The 16,561-nt window shown below is 39.4% G+C and overlaps 1 protein-coding gene across 1 annotated transcript; it reads right to left on the bottom strand.

The window, feature by feature from the left end:
* Positions 1 to 7,138: 7,138 nt before the first annotated feature.
* Positions 7,139 to 10,179, bottom strand: LOC126616744 (succinate dehydrogenase subunit 6, mitochondrial-like). Its single transcript, XM_050284841.1, has 3 exons — positions 9,886 to 10,179; positions 8,509 to 8,611; positions 7,139 to 7,478 (listed from the first exon to the last, which is right to left on the bottom strand). Exons 1-3 carry the CDS (start codon positions 10,081 to 10,083, stop codon positions 7,324 to 7,326), a joined length of 456 nt encoding a protein of 151 aa, XP_050140798.1. The 5' UTR covers positions 10,084 to 10,179; the 3' UTR covers positions 7,139 to 7,323.
* Positions 10,180 to 16,561: the final 6,382 nt, after the last annotated feature.

Genomic DNA, 16,561 nt, shown 5'->3' with positions numbered 1-16,561 from the left:
TACTTTCCAAACGGTCTGATGAGTTGGCTGTTAAGGATTCTCTGGCTCTAAGTGTGCAGTGTGCAGGTTCTGTGTCTAATATGGCCCAACGCCTATTTGCTCGAACCCGTCAAGTTGAATCATTGGCGGCTGAAGTGATGAGTCTCAAACAGGAGATTAGAGGACTCAAGCAGGAGAATAAACAGTTGCATAAGCTCGCACATAGCTATGCGACAAACATGAAGAGGAAGATTTGTGGGTTTGTTCCAGCAGCATTTGCCTTCGTCTTCTGGGGCTGTACCGCGTAATGAAGCTCCAAATGATCAACCTTTGGCTCCTCTTCTTCCTGGAGTTCCGCCGAGTGGTGTGGCTTCAAACAGTCAACCTCCGGCGCCTACGTACCCTTCCAAAGAAGAGATCAAGCCATAACGTAGTTCAAATGAGTGATGAATTTAACAGTAATTTTGATGATGATTTTGCCGTACACAGTTTATGCTCTTGCGGGCCAGGAGCTTTGTGCCATGTAGTTTAGACTCGTGCGGGCGAGGAGAATTGTGCCATGCAGTTTAGACTCATGCGAGCGAGGAGAATTGTGCCATGCAGTTTAGACTCGTGCGGGCGAGGAGAATTGTGCCATGCAGTTTAGACTCATACGGGCGAGGAGAATTGTGCCATGCAGTTTAGACTCATACGGGCGAAGAGAATTTGTGAATTTTGTCAAGCAATTTTGGAGAAGCGTTCCTCACAATCTTCATAGCAAGGAGCCTTGACCGAGTGATTGAAGAAGTCTTTGGGAAAGAAATCGCGCATCGTGATGGGGATAGACGATCTATGTGTCGAAATTTCATCATCTTCAACACGTTCACGTTGCTTTGAAGGTTGACAAGAGCTGTTTTGCCCCCTTTTCGATTGGCGGACTTGTGGAGGAGACGTATGCTTCTTGTGCAATTTCTTAGGAGTGACTTGAGTCCATCCTTCAACTTTGCTTGTCTTGGAGGATGCCCCCTGAGGTTGAGGTAAAAATTTTGAGTCGGAAGAGCCAGAAGTGATGGTGGTATAGTTTGACTTCACCACATCGTCAAGATCTAGCTCGATGATTCCTTTCTGAGCCAGCTTCATGATGAGATCTTTCAGCACGAAGCACTTTTCTGTCGGATGACTGATGAAGCGGTGGAATTTACAGTACCTTGGACTGTCGGTGCGATTCATCTCTTCTGGTCGTCTGCACTCATGCAAGCCGATCACCTTCTTTTCCAGCAAGTCTTCTAACATGGCAACCACATCAGAGTCGGGGAATGGATAAGTTTTCTCCTTAAGCTCCTTTAAAGTGCGTCTACGCATTTCTTGATCACGAAAAGCTTCAGCTTGAATCGCCTTGCCTCGTGTAGGGATTTTGACGGGAGATGTGTTGACTGTCATTGCTTCCTTGGTGGATTTCCACGTAGCCTTCTCCACCTTGTCTCAAGAATTTTGTCGTTCTTGTAGTCGGCGATCGGTTCCTTCTTCCCATGATGGGCGATGCTCAACTCCATGTCATGGGCGCGGGTGGCCAATTCCTCGAAGGTCCGTGGTTTAATGCCTTGAAGGATGTGTTGCAAACCCCATTGCATGCCTTGGATGCACATCTCGATTGAAGAGGTTTCCGATAGCCTGTCTTTACAGTCGAGGCTTAGAGTGCACCATCTGTTGATGTAGTCAATGACTGGCTTGTCCTTCCACTGCTTTGTGCTCGTTAGCTCTAGCATGCTCACAGTGCGGCGGGTGCTGTAGAAGCGGTTGAGGAATTCCCTTTCCAACTGTTCCCAGTTGTTGATGGACTCAAGCTCTAGGTCCGTGTACCACTCAAAGGCGTTTCCTTTCAGCGAGCGCACAAACTGCTTGGCAAGGTAGTTTCCCTCCGTCCCCGCGTTGTTGCAAGTTTCGACGAAATGTGCAACGTGCTACTTTGGGTTTCCTTTTCCATCAAACTGCATGAACTTTGGTGGTTGATATCCCCTCGGCATCTTTAAGGCATCAATCTTCTTTGAATAAGGCTTTGAGTACAACCCGGAGGTATTTGAGCTCCCTTCGTACTGTGCCTTGACGGTGCTAGCAATCATCTCTTGCAATTGCTGGATAGAAAGAGATCTCATGAGTGCCGCTTCTTGGTCTGGCTCCGACTTCACATCGATTCTCTCCACCGTAGGCTCATCTTCTGGGTTAGGGTTCTCGCCGTCCTGTGGCTCCAGTCGACTGACGAGTGCAGCGATTTGCAAGTCTTTTTCTTCCACAGTTCGGGTTAGCCTTGCGATTGCTTCATTCATTTGAGCCAGTTGTTCTTCGATGGAGATAACGTCGATGGTCATGACTTGTGCAACCAATAGACGTGACTTTCCTTTAGACATCCAAGATGCTGACGAAGAACGTCGTTGGTTGTTTTGGGATGTCATCTTGTGTGCCTCAGCAGCATGCTTCGGTGCCCCCAGCGAGGTCAGGTTGATGACAGACTCACACCTTTGATGCTCCCTTTGCTCTTTTAGCGGCACCAACTTTGCAGTGGCATGTTGAGGAGCGGTTGTGGCGCCAATGGATTTTCCATTTGCGACAGAAGTGCTTAGGATCCTTCCCTCAGTGATTGCGAGAACGGCTTGTCCCTTGCTTGATGCCATTAACTTTGAGGTGTGTTTGGATTCCTTGAACGGAGAAAGAGATGAGAGGTGGAGATTGTCCCACTGGGCGTGCCAATTTGTGAACACGAAAATTTCCTGAAACGAAAACGACAAGAACAACGTGCACAAACAAATATTTATATTTTGATGATTTAGGGTTACAATCTCTCTCTATTTTGATCCTCTGATTCGATCTCCGTAAGGTGTTGGTTTGTGGATGTTTCGTTGATCCAAGGGCCGTTGAGGCTTGATCTTGGATGAACTGTTGGGAGTTTCTTCAAGGGGCCATGGGCTTGATCTTGGGAGGTGGATTTGAGCGGATCTTCAAGGAGCCGTTAGGGCTTGATCTTGAGGATGAATGTTTCTTCAAGGGGCCGTTAAGGCTTGATCTTGAATAACGGTGATGAACGGATCTTCAAGGGCTGTCGGGCTTGATCTTGAAGAACGGTTGGATGTGTGGATTTGTTGATGTTGTTGATCCAAGAGCCGTCGGGGCTTGATCTTGGATGAACGGATGATGAACGATGGTGCTTTCTTCAAGGGCCGTCGGGGCTTGATCTTGAATTGGTGGAAGTTCTTCAAGGGCCTTTGGGGCTTGATCTTGAATTGGTGGATGGTTGATCCAAGGGCCGTCGGGGCTTGATCTCGGAAGAATAGTTGTTTGTTGATCCAAGGGTTGTCGGGGCTTGATCTTGGGATGAACAGTTGTGTAGATTTATTGATGTTGTTGATCCAAAGGGCCGTTGGGGCTTGATCTTAGGATGAACAATTGTGTGGATTTGTTGATGTTGTTGATCCAAAGGGCCGTTGGGGCTTGATCTTAGGATGAACGGATGATGAACGATGAACACTTTCTTCAAGGGCCGTCAAGACTTGATCTTGAATTGGTGGAAGTTCTTCAAGGGCCGTTGGGGCTTGATCTTGAAAGAGGATTTGATGAAGAACGAAGAGGGCTTTCTTGATCCTTCGAGATTTGCTTGAGAGCTTTAGAGTTTCAAAGCTTCAAGGATTTTGGATGTGTGGGGAGTATTCTCTTCCATTTTGGGAGTAGAGAAATGTATTTGTGAATTGGTTCCTTGATTCTTTGATGGAGGAGCCTATTTATAGGCTTTGGGAACGAATCACCACCATCCATTTGTTTTGGTGGATGTTGTAGGTGAATTTTGGTGGATGTGGTAGGTGAAACTTGGTGAATGTTTGTAGGTGAAACTTGGTGGATGTTGTAGGTGAACTTGGTGGATGTTGTAGGTGAACTTAGTGTATGATGTAGGTGAAGTGAATGAAGGTTGTAATTTTAATACAATTGTCAACATTTATTTCACCAAAATTTCAATGTTTACAAATGTAATCTTAATGTAATGGCTAACATTTATGCCACCGAAATTTCACTGTCTACATATGAGTTATGCAAATCTCAGGGACCATTTTGACTAAAGCCTTTTATTTTTTATCAAGGTCCTTCGACATTTGTGCACATCATTATTTGAATATTTTTAAACTTGAAAAACTTATTTAATCAATTCTAAATATATTCTTTTGATGTTTTTCACATAATTATATTTTCAATTCGTACCCATATGTTTTTAATTTCTTTTTATGCTCATATATACATTTTTTAACTTTTGATGTGTACCCGTAATTTTAAATTTTGATATGTACACATTTCTTAAATTTGATTTGTACCCATATTGTTTTTTTTTTTTTATGAATGTAGCCATACTAATACAAGTATTTGTTTTGCGTTTTAAACTATATATCGTTATTTCTTAAAAATATTAACAATTACGTGGGTACATTATTTATTCAGTAGAACTATGTAAAGAACAATATTACTTCATTGTTGATATTTAAGTAATTTTTATATTTCAAAAATACTATTTGAATTTGTTTGAAATTCACAATTTGTGTGCTATGAAATCTATAAATGCGGTAGATAAATTCTCTAAATAATGAAAAATGTTGAGCTTCGATCAAAATATGTTAATAAATATTAACAATTAAGTTAAACAAGGACTGCAACCAAAATAAGCCTTTGCAATATTTTTAAATTATCCCTAGTTGAAAAAATTGCCACAACCATCTCAATCGTGAATTCAACTCCCGTCTCCCAAACCCTTTCTTCTTCTTTTGGCTCTCCTCATTCTTGTCCAAAAACAACAAAAACCCAGATTCCATCACATCATCAATTCAATACTCTTAAAATTGATGGCAAAAGCTATGGAGACCCATTGCATTAAGAAATTGGAGAAACAATGACTTTTCTTCTTTTATTATAAGGAAAACTAATGTAAAGGGCTTAAAAACTTTGAGTTTTAATGATAAGGACAAAATAAAGGGTAAAATGAATAGTACCATGTTTGACTTTTTAATGTAAAAATGTGGTTTTTCGTTAAAGTGAGCAGTACCGTGAGCTTTTCGTTAAAACTCCCTTTATTATAAGCTAAAGCACCACTCAAGTGACAAGAGAGAGAGAGAGAGAGAGAGAGAAATAGTTGGCTTGTGGCCGCAACACCCTAAAATGATTTGGCTCCAAAACCTAACTTAGTTGTGTATTTTAGTAACTTTAACAATGGGATACAATGGTCATTAAAATAAAACAATTTGTGTGCGTCCAGATATACAAAATGGCATGTGTTTGCCGTGAAAAAGCAATGTTTGAAAAGAGCGAAACAGTAGTAATACAAGAGTAGACCACAAGAAACTCTCGGTAGAAACATGCTTCTTACATCCACCAGCAATGAATCGGCCGACGCCCAACACCAAGGCTGTTGACAGATTGAACCACCTTAACAGGCACTGAAACTACTTATTTTCGACTACTTACGAGCCATCATCAATTCAATACTCTTAAAACTGAATATAACACTACTTCTAAGCTGGAAGATGCACCATCTACTAAGGTTGTGGATGCTTCAAATGAGAAGCTGCCTAGCTGAGTTTCATCTCCTCTGAAGAAATTCTGTTAGTGTACAGCTCAAGTAGACATGATAATGGTTTTGATACTTGTAAGAAATTTTAGCCGATAATTTGGGATGCTATCTTTGTTTTCTTTGTGTGGGACGATGATTTTCCAGGGCCGGAGTAGTGCTGATCCGAATACCGTTACCTTAGAAGTCAAGTCATGCTTGTTCTGCAAGATACGCGATCTGATCTAGATATGGACACAATCAGATCAAGTCTTGGAGTTCCTACAATCTAGAAATTGGCATGTGCCCCAAGTAATCATAACTCCTAAGAGGATGCAATATCTACTCTTAGATATCCTCTAGGATTCTCCGGGCTTAAAACAAGTATTCTATCCTAAAAAGGTCTCTCCCCACGGTAGGTTCATCTATGGTAACACAATCTACACACTAACTTGACCGGCGGAGAGCTTTGGCTGGCACATCCCCGCCCTAGGCTTGCTCACAGTTGTTTTACTATTTTGTAGATTGCTCGAGTTGTGCTCAACCGTTGCTCATGGAGGTGTGCAAATTTGATTCCAACACTCTATTTGTGAGAAATGCAGTGGTGGGTGAGTTGCATCGCTTCTGCATCGTTGCAGTAGAGGTGTTTAAGGTGAGATGCAAGTTCTTGTTAGTGTAATCGAAAACGGGATTCATTTTTCTTTTCCTGTCACGTCTTAACATCGATATCACAATTTGTTTCCTCTGTAAGCGTCGACGATACCGTGCTTTCTCAATACAAAACAACATTGTGTTCTTGCCAACTTTCTCATTCATGTCAAGGTGCCCCCATTTTGCCGAGTAAAAATTGCTGTGCTATTTCTCATGCAGCTTCTCAGGTTACCTCTGTTTGAATGGCCTTCGCTCCCAACTCTGCGGAATACGTCCTCCCCACTCTGCAGCCTGCAGGTAGTTGTAACTACTTTGGCACGAGAGACTCTCTTCGTACTCTTGCTGTTGGTTTTTTACTATTTTGAAAACTAAGAGGCATGGAAGTTTTCTTTGTATAGTCCATGTCTCATGATCCATTTAGCTTGTAAGTTCAGCATGACTGTGACGTCAATAGTGGAAAGAAATCATGCTTATGCGGATTCGATCTACACCGATCCCCTTCACCCCTTACAACTAATAATTTGACCCATGAACATTATCGTTTGTCAAAGAAAACAACTTAACATGGTTTATCATTCTTCTACGTTTTACTCTGTGATAGTGCAAATCTTATCCAAGTTCCTCGGTCATCGTTTATTTGAAACTATGGTTGTGTCATTGAATAAGAAGAGTCCATTATACTGCCATATTTTTCTTACATGAAGACGAGGCATGGTCTGTTGGATTCTTTTATGATCTTGCCCCTGGATAAGGGAAGTGAAAGTCATATTCTGAAGTGGCGGAGTCTGGAACTTCTCAAACGAGGCGCGTTTTAATTGTGAAACCTATCACAAATAAAGCGCACCCCCAAGATAACGTACGTAGCATCCGTAACGTCTACCTTAACACAGCAACATTTCAGCACACAATCGAAATTTGCAGAGTTCAAACTGAATAGGTAAGTAGAAGCTTAAAGATCACAAAGTGTTGCAGTGCTATCGGATTGATTTTGAGAAAGAAGCACAAAGTAAAACAAATCTCGACGAAGCTAAAAGTGCACCCAAATTTTTCCCATTACATTTGTCAACACAGGTGTGTTTGATTCTTATTGTAAAACTGGAACATTGGTTATTATCTTTGCTTCCGAGAGGAAGCCAAGTTTAAGACCGTCTCTTGTTCTTGTCCTGCCACCACTCGAGGAACTTGGTTTCTTCAGCCAATGTGTCCAACCTGTAAAGTTGCAGCCAGTGGTTCGCAACTTCCTGTCCATATGTCCAACCAAAAACACCTCCAGCAAGAAGGGACAGTCCAGCACCTGTAAAATGCAAAGGGGTTCATAAACCAGATTTTCTAAAACCTATCGTCCATTGTTATAATTCTGATTCAAACACAAAGATTTGAAATTAAAATGCAGACAGATGTCACTTAGCAAATCACTCATCTGCCAATACAGCATAGTAAGGTCGGAATGCAGTTGATTTTACCATGACATGTTACTAACATCTTCACAATCTATAATGTTATACATGACCATAAGCTCACTCAGATAGACAACGAAATAGTTGGATCATAACCTTCCGCTGCTTTATGATTCTCTACCAAAGCATGAACACTTAATCTTAATTTGTTTTCAACAACAAAGGCTACAGATTACTTGAAGTCCGGCTGTTGGAAAGGGGAACAGTTAAAACAGAAAACAATACAAAAAAACAAGATTACGACGAAAATTTCTTCCACTGCTTACAGACCATGAGATTACAGGACACTACAAAGTAACCTTACTGAAAACATGGCACACCCATGTACACCAGAAGCATACGGAAACCAATAAAGGAAAGGGTAAAATATGTGTACTAAGTATATCCAATTTTATTTCAACAAATTTATTTCCAGGATATAGATAAACAATGCAAGCCAAGTGGAACAGAAGAAACGTCAGGAAGAAATAATGAACTATTCATATGATATTTTCTTTTGCCACTGATAGAAATGAATGTCAGTCCATTGTATCATACCCGGTTATAAGAATTAGCATTTTCATACGTAGCATTTTTTGCCACTGAACATGACATAGTACAGCAATAAGATGTGTTGATGTGTCCAATTATTATGTGTCTTTAATTCATCCACAAATTTGTAGCGTTGTTTAAAGAAAATGATGGACTTTAAAACAAAAAAATATCTAGCAGAATTGAAGAAATGGTGAAATGTTTAGAGATTCAACTGATAGCCAGCTTAATTATTAAGGTAAAAACAAGAAACCAAACACATCTGATCCCTGTGCAGTACTTGTTCATATAGAATCGTAAAAAGTGAACACCTAAAAGAAAGAGGCAACAGGTTACCATGTAAACTCCTTGAATATCTCCACGCAAAGCCAGCAGTTGATACTGCTCCAATAACACTTCCTGCAAGACCAAATTTCACTGCTTCCCTAGCAGTCTTCAGCTGAAAAATAAAAGCATGTTAACTCAGCTATTTAAAGAAAACTGACCATCTTTGCTGTACAGAAATGCATCATTGAACCATAAGACGAGAGCCGGATATCATAGTAGCAGACATCTTCTTGAGTTACAGGTACAATAACTAGGTTACTGGACAATAATATAAAACAACATACAAAGATAGGAAGCGTCGGCAGAGTCAAGATTACCAAATGGTATTTCATCGCATTTGGAAATTAGTCATTTTTGTCTAGGACACTAAATCCAAAGCCCCTACTTAAGGAGTTGGAGAAAGAATAAACAAGAAAAGTAAATTATAAAAGGTAAAGAAAATCCGATATGCTTTTCCACTTCATTTATGCTGCACTTCAGGCTGAGGTCTGTGGCGACATAACTAGACATATGGAAAGATACCAAAAGAATAGTAGCAATTTAGACGTGTTTCTTTTCCCAAACTGGAAATACATCACACGTTTTGGAAGTGAACCTCAACAATTTGCACTGTCAAGACTGGTTGGTTGTTTCCTTGCTTGTGCTGGTAACTAGACTAAATTTCTCGAAAATCAAGAATCTTAGAATACATGACAGAAAATTAAAAAGAAGAGCTCTCCAGCCACATAGTTCTTTGCATTCTCCACTAGTTCATCCTCTGTCTGATTTTAGAGTCGTTATTTTTTCTCTTCAACAAATCATTAAACTACAATTCAAAACCAAACACAATGCATGTCTCTCTTATTTTGATTACCTTCATGCCAAAAGAGCAACAGTCTCGAATCAAATCCAATGCAAATTTCTGAAGTTTCATTCATTGTTTTCCCTAAGCAATTTAAATACCCCGCCGGTAGACCATCCATACATTAAAACACCAACCTTACTTAATAGTAATCTGAAAGGCACCAAGCATAGATAGTATGTGAAAAAATAATGAAACGAAAGCCGCAGAAAAACCATACCCAGATGAATACCACCAACTCAAAACCAAAATCATCTCGGAAACAGAAAATACAAAACCTTCATATCCAGAAATTAGACACACCTCCACCAAGAGATTGAGCACTCGAACAACAATGACAAAAAGGGGCACAGCTCAATAATTAAATCAAGGAGAAACATAAACAAATACCCAGATGACAAAACAGGAAAAAGATCAAAAGGAAAACAAAAATACAAACACCCAGGTCCACAGGGGTCACAAAAACACGAAATCAAAGAAACCCATTTACCATTAACACTTAAAAACTGAAAAGAACGAAAACAAATAGAAGGGTAAGAAATTACAGCGGGGCCATGAACAGGGTCGAGAGCAATGAAGGCTTCGACGTCGGAGTCGGACCAGGGAGGGAAGGGCTTGTCCCGCTTAACGAACTTGGAGTAGTTGGTGACGAAGGAGAATCGTTCGCACCAGAAATCCTTGTAACCCTCCCAATGCTCACTGACGAAGGACTTAGAAAGAGGGGATGATGAAGAATCAGTCATTGCTGCTGCTGCTGAAATCTTACTGTCGCTCAGCTCTTAAATTTGTTCGTGGAGAGGGTTTTGCTTCTTTCCGATCAGAAAATGTACGCGACTAAACTAATCTGGGCCATCAGTGGGAATCCAACGAGTGACAAACTTTGGCCCATCCTCTCTCTCTTTCCTGCCCCACCACTCTCTTCTCTCTCTAGTCTATCTTTTCCATCAGAGCAACTCCACCGTTGCAAAGGTTTCCCTCGGGCTATTCACTATTTAATTCACTCAATAAACAGTAATTACCTTTTGCATTTTCACCCACACACTAAATAGCCCTGACAATATATAATAAAATATTAGTATTTTTTTATTTATAAAATAATACAAAATAATTTAATTTGTAATTTCGGATAAGTTTTTTAATCATTCTCGTTGCGCCACATGTCATTATCTGAAAAGATAATTATTGGTGATGGATTTCGATAAGATTTTTATCCAATGTCATCGTGCCACATGTCATTACCTTTTCAGAATCGTTAAGGATAGATTTCCGATAATATTTTTAACCAATCACGTTGCGTCATGTGTCACAATCTGTTTACAATCTTTGAGGATAGATTTCAATTAGATTTTTAACGAATAATGGCATGCCATGTGGCATTATCTACAACCTAATCCTTTCTGAATCCTCCATATAATCCACCATCCATCCTCAGAAATCTCACACCAATTTTCTCAAGATCTCTATCATTATTCATAGTTTCTGCTTCCTTCTTCACCCAAATCAAAATCTATATCATTATTCATAGTTTTTGCTTCCTTCTTACAATGTTTTCCTCTTCAAGGATGATGTGGGAAATCGATCAGCAAGAGGAAGAATTGTTTAACCAATCAGAAGATATGTTCAATCTCCAGGTGGCCCAAAATGAGATGGAAGATGATGAGGGGCGTAGAAGGATAGATGATTGTAAACACAAATTATTCATGCGATGAATGAGACAAGAACACGTGTACAAAATAATATTTTGTATTAATTTTGGTGTTACAATCTCTTTTACAATTTGATCATCTGATTCTATCTTCGTAAGGTGTAGATCTGTGGATGTGCTGATGATCCAAAGGGTCATCGAGGCTTGGTCTATGGATGAACAGTGGTGTGGATTTGTTGATGTTGTTGATCCAAAGGGCAGTCGGCGCTTGATCTTAGGATGAACAAGGATGAACGGTATCAAGGGCCTTCGGTGCTTGATCTTGATGAATAGTTGTGTGGATTTCTTCAAGAGCCGTTGGGTTTGATCTTGATGAAAGAAGATGAACATATCTTCAAGGGCAGTTGGGCTTGATCTTAATGAATGAGGATGAACGGATCTTCAAGGGCCTTTGGGCTTGATCTTGATGGCTTGATGAATGAGGATGAACAGATCTTCAAGGGCCTTTGGGCTTGATCTTGATGAACAGTTGTGTTGATTTCTTTAAGAGTTGTTGGGCTTGATCTTGATGAATGAAGATGAATAGATCTTCAAGGGCCTTTGGGCTTGATCTTGATGAACAAGGATGAACAGATCCTCAAGGGCCTTTGGGGCTTGATCTTAATGAACAGTTATGTGGATTTCTTTAAGAGCCGTTAGGCTTGATCTTGATGAACGAAGATGAACGGATCTTCAAGGGCTTTTGGGCTTGATCTTGATATTGATGAACGAAGATGAACGAATCTTCAAGGGCCTTTGGGCTTAATCTTGGCTTGATCTTGATGAACAGTTGGTGGATTTCTTCAAAGATTTGACGAAGAATGAAGAGAGCTTTCTTGATTCTTTGGGATTCTTAGGAATTTGGGAGATTGGATGCTTGAAAGCTTTAGAGTTTCATAACTTCAAGGATTTGGGGAATTCTCTTCCAATTTGGGAGTAGATAAATGTATATGTGAATTGGTCCCTTGAAATGAGAGGCTTGGCCTTCTATTTATAAAATTTTTCAAGGCTTAATTTTGAATAGAATAATCAAATGAAATAAATCATTTCTTCCAGGTATTGACATGTGTCCTTTTTTATGACTTTTCTGATTTTTGTTAAGTCACATGCTGCGTGTAAATTTTATGTGACGCACGAACGTTGAAATTTTAATGCATCGTTCAACATTTATTTCACCGAAATGTCAATGTCTACAATGACGAAGCAAGAATAGCCAGAGCCTCACATTCCTGTCGAGTCATCCAAGCTGTGGATCAGATCTGCAAGCCCAGCCATTCTGCAAACCTTGATAGAAGTAGGCAACGACGAGGTACAGAACTTTTGGACAATTATTTTGTCCATAACAGTGCATTCCCTGATACATACTTTAGATGTCATTATGGAATGGAACAACATTTGTTCAACAAAATCATAATTATTGTTTTGCAACCATGATTCTTACTGTGCAAAAGAATGATACTTTTGGTGTTATAGGTCTCATTCCTGAGCAAAAAATTAATGCTGCCTTGCGGATACTTGCATATGGAGCATCTGCAGACCAAGTGGATGAGATAACGAGGATGGGGAAATCAACCATTCTTGAGTCCCTGATGAGGTTTTGTAGAGCAATCGAATCTATCTACACCGCAAAGTACCTCCGAAGACCTATTGAGATGGACTTACAAAGACTTCTGAAGAAAGGCGAGATGCGAGGTTTTCATGGGATGATTGGAAGCATCGATTGTATGCACTGGACTTGGAAAAAAAATGTCCAAGTGCGCTTATGAGGACAGAACAAGAGCAAAAAGTATTATTTTGGAGGCGGTGGCATCTTTTGATACATGGATTTGGCATGCCTTTTTCGGGGTTCCGGGAACTCAAAATGACCTCAATATCCTTACCCAATCCCCAGTGTTCAACGATGTCTTGCAAGGAAAGGCACCAAAAGTCATGTACTGGGTCAACAGACATAAGTACGACAGGCCATACTACCTAACAGACGGCATTTACTCAAGGTGGTCATCGTTTGTCAAAACAGTGTCACGTCCGCGAAGTGCAAAGGAAAAACACTTTGCAAGCTGTCAAGAGGGGTGCAAGAAGGATGTGGAGCATTATTTTAGTATCATCCAAGCTCGCTGGGCGATTGTCAAGGGTTCTGCCATAATGTTTGATTTAGAATCGCTTCAATCCATCATGATGACGTGCATCATTCTTCAAAACATGATTGTGGAAGATGAGTACGTTATGATGCCATTGATGAATATAAGCCAGACACGATGAGCAATTCCAAAACACAAATATATTGTGCTCATAACACCACTGAAGAACCCGTGCAACATGAGCCATTAGAAAAGGGACAATGAAAGGCTCATTCAACGATATACTGCACTTCAAAGGTCACATATGCACAATGCCTGGAAAATTGACTTGATAGAGCATTAGTGGGAATTGAAACAAGCTCAAGATACTTATGTTCATTTAGTGTGTTTGTTTTTATTTGGTGTGTTTATTTAATTTTATTTGGTGTGTATTTTTTAGTTCATTTAGTGAGTTTTTTATTATTTGGCATGTTTATGTAATTTTATTTGGTGTGTTTTTTTTAGTTCATTTAGTGGGTTTTTTTATTTATTATTTGGTATGTTTATGTAATTTTATTTGGTGTGTTTATATCCTTCGAATAAAGATTCTCTTAGTATAAATAAATTACCAAATTAAATAAATTTACTCTTACTTTAAATAAAGTACTAAATTCAATCAATTGAAAACAACATAAAGTACTCTATTCAATAAATAATAAATTGCAACCCAAAGTACTCTATTCACCTAACCAATTTGTGGTGCTAGGATGATCTTCTCTTGTCATGCTAGGACTTCCCTTCTAAAGGCGTGTTCATAATATCACAATCTCGTTGAGCCATTCTTTCTTCTCTAACTTGTTCCCTTTCTTGCCTAAGTAGCTATCTTTCTCTCTCATTAGCTTGAAATTCTCTCTCAATAGCTGCAGCTTTTGCCTCCTCTCTAGCCTTATTAGCCTCAAATTTAGCCATTTCCCGCGCCAAACTCAATTCACCTTGGCGAGCAAGTTCTTCCATATACTTTGCATAATCATTCTTGGAAGCACTCCCTTTTCTCTTTGAAGCCTTCTTACCTTGAAGCCTAATTGGATAACGGGTCGACCCCGACACTTGTTCAAGTGGGGCGTTTCGGGCATTTCTTCTGCGTCATCTTCATGAACATGCAAGGAATGATCAGGCGTAGAGTGTAGAGGGGCGTTGTTCATGAAAACTTCGGGACCAACAGGCACAACTCTGAATTTAGGACAATCTTTGACAATATTCCAACATTCCCACCGGTTAAATGATTCGTTTTTGCTTTTGGTTTTAGCATTATACCAAGCTTGTGCTTGAAGTTCCTACACAATGCGGGAGAAGAAATAATTATAATCAAAATAGGTAATGTAACTTTGGGTATAGTACAAATGAATAAATAATATATTGTTACCTGATCTGCTAAATTTTCCCCACTTCGAAGATTACTATTAGCTTGTGCCAAGGCATCTCTCCAAGTACTAAACGATTGGCCAAGTAATTTCCAACGAATGGACATCAATTCTTTGGTTTTTTTCCCACCAATTTTCTCAAGATAATTGTTATGAATAAGACTCCACATTTCTCGCAACTGCATCTCATTACCCGTTATTAGATCATGAGTAACTTCAACCCAGCTAGTACATAATGTAACATCTTTAAAAAACGTCCAATTCGTACCTGCATCATTAGTCATTTTGTTGGAAAAAAAATTGGATTGAAACTTTGAGAGAAAGATAGGAATGTGGTTGAAAGTAGTTGAGAAAATATGAAATTATGGTGTAAGGTAGAAGATAATGAGAAGGTATTTATAGAAAAGTAAAATCGTTTGTTTTTTTTTTTAAATTTTTTTTTTGGATTTTTATTAATTTTTTACATTGTTTTAAAAAAATTTATTCACCTAATTAATTTTTGCCGTTGGATTAAAAAAATTTGAATTCCAACACTCCAGATTGTGCCACATGGCACAACGGTAAGATTTATGAATTTAAAACTGTTTTTTCTTTTAATTTATAAAGGCTAATAACGTGAACAGTTGATCTCAGATCCAACGGCTAAAATTAAATAAGGTTTAAAAAAAATTACCGTTGGAAATCCAACGGTCCAAAAATTGTTGCCGTTGAAATCCAATGGACGTGGGGAAGCCATATGGCATCCTTAACGGTAACAATTCTGAAATGCGTTGCGGGCCATAGCTCTGAAACTTTGTCGGATGATGCACGCCACTGACACAAAAAATATATAAAACATGGTTGACGTCACCCAGACGTCACCCTTGTGTTATATGGCCTTCGGGCTCTCGGGCCGGCTACTTATGTCGGGCCTCTCCCTCAGGGTCGCTCGAGCTCCCTCGCCAGCACACGGTGGACCACCTTGCTTGTGCCATCTGGCCCTGTTTGAGAGCCAGTTCATCGGGCTATTGCCCACGGTGGAACTGCTCTCATAAACACCTCTCCCTCCCTCATTCCAGAATGGAACCATTTCCCTTCTCTTGAGCCTTGTAAACTGAGTCTCCTAAGCAAAGGATCCAGACAGTTGAAATTTGATCCAATGACTACAAACAAGGGGCCCCTCTAAAAGTTATAATACATGTAGTGGTTGGATCAAATTTCAACGACTCAGATCCTTTGCTGCTCAGTTTACAATGCACATGAGGGGATCCGGTTCCTTCCAGAATTATAGAGTAACTACAACAACGGTCTCTCAATTTTGACTGAATTGGAGCTAAAGTCCTTCAACTAAAAATTCGTAACTAATAGTTCTTAATGCATCAAAATGTACATTTATAGTCCTTTTTGTCAAGTCCATCAAAATTTTAGTCAAAATGAGTCACGTGCCACACACGTGAGGCTAAGAGACAAGTATGAAAAACAAAATAAAAAAATTGTAGTAATGATCCCTAAGTAACTCAATTATAGCAACCATCCCTTAATTATAATCCAATTGGAGAAATAGTCCCTCAATTTCAATTCAATTGTAGCAATAGTCATTCCACCATGACCTATTTAACGAAAGTTCTGACGAAGTTAACGAAAATGATCATATCTGCACGTTTTGATTAATTAAATGACTAATAGTCTTTGTCCAAAAAAATAAAAGACTAAGGGTAAATTATACTTTACCATTTCAGGTTTGAGGTTTATTGCAACCTCATACAATATCTTCAAAAAGTTTCACTTTCATACCTCACGTACTATTTTATTTCAATATAATACATCCATTACATTTTTCATCCATTGGTCCGTTAAAAGTTAACATGGCTGCCACATTTGTGCCACGTGGTTGCCACATTTGTGCCTCATGGCTACCAAATTTGTGCCACGTGACAAAAAATAATAATTTTTTATGCATTAAAAATATAATAATAATTTACCTTATTAAAATAAAGAAAATTAAAAAAAAAAAACTGAAACCCACCTTCTCCCTGTCCTCACTATCTTCACCTCCCCTCCCATCCAAAAAAACCCACCC

The sequence above is a fragment of the Malus sylvestris genome, chromosome 3, assembly GCF_916048215.2.
Source record: "Malus sylvestris chromosome 3, drMalSylv7.2, whole genome shotgun sequence".
NCBI lineage: Eukaryota > Viridiplantae > Streptophyta > Magnoliopsida > Rosales > Rosaceae > Malus > Malus sylvestris.
Note: the sequence above shows the minus strand (reverse complement) of the source record. Positions and strands in the feature narration are given on the sequence as shown.

Coding starts and splice junctions, on each gene's coding strand:
- LOC126616744 (XM_050284841.1), bottom strand. CDS start 10,083: ATGACTGATTCTTCATCATCCCCTCTTTCTAAGTCCTTCGTCAGTGAG. Junction 8,612..9,885: donor ACCCTGTTCATGGCCCCGCT/GTAATTTCTTAC, acceptor TTTATTTTTCAG/CTGAAGACTGCTAGGGAAGC. Junction 7,479..8,508: donor ATATTCAAGGAGTTTACATG/GTAACCTGTTGC, acceptor TGCATTTTACAG/GTGCTGGACTGTCCCTTCTT.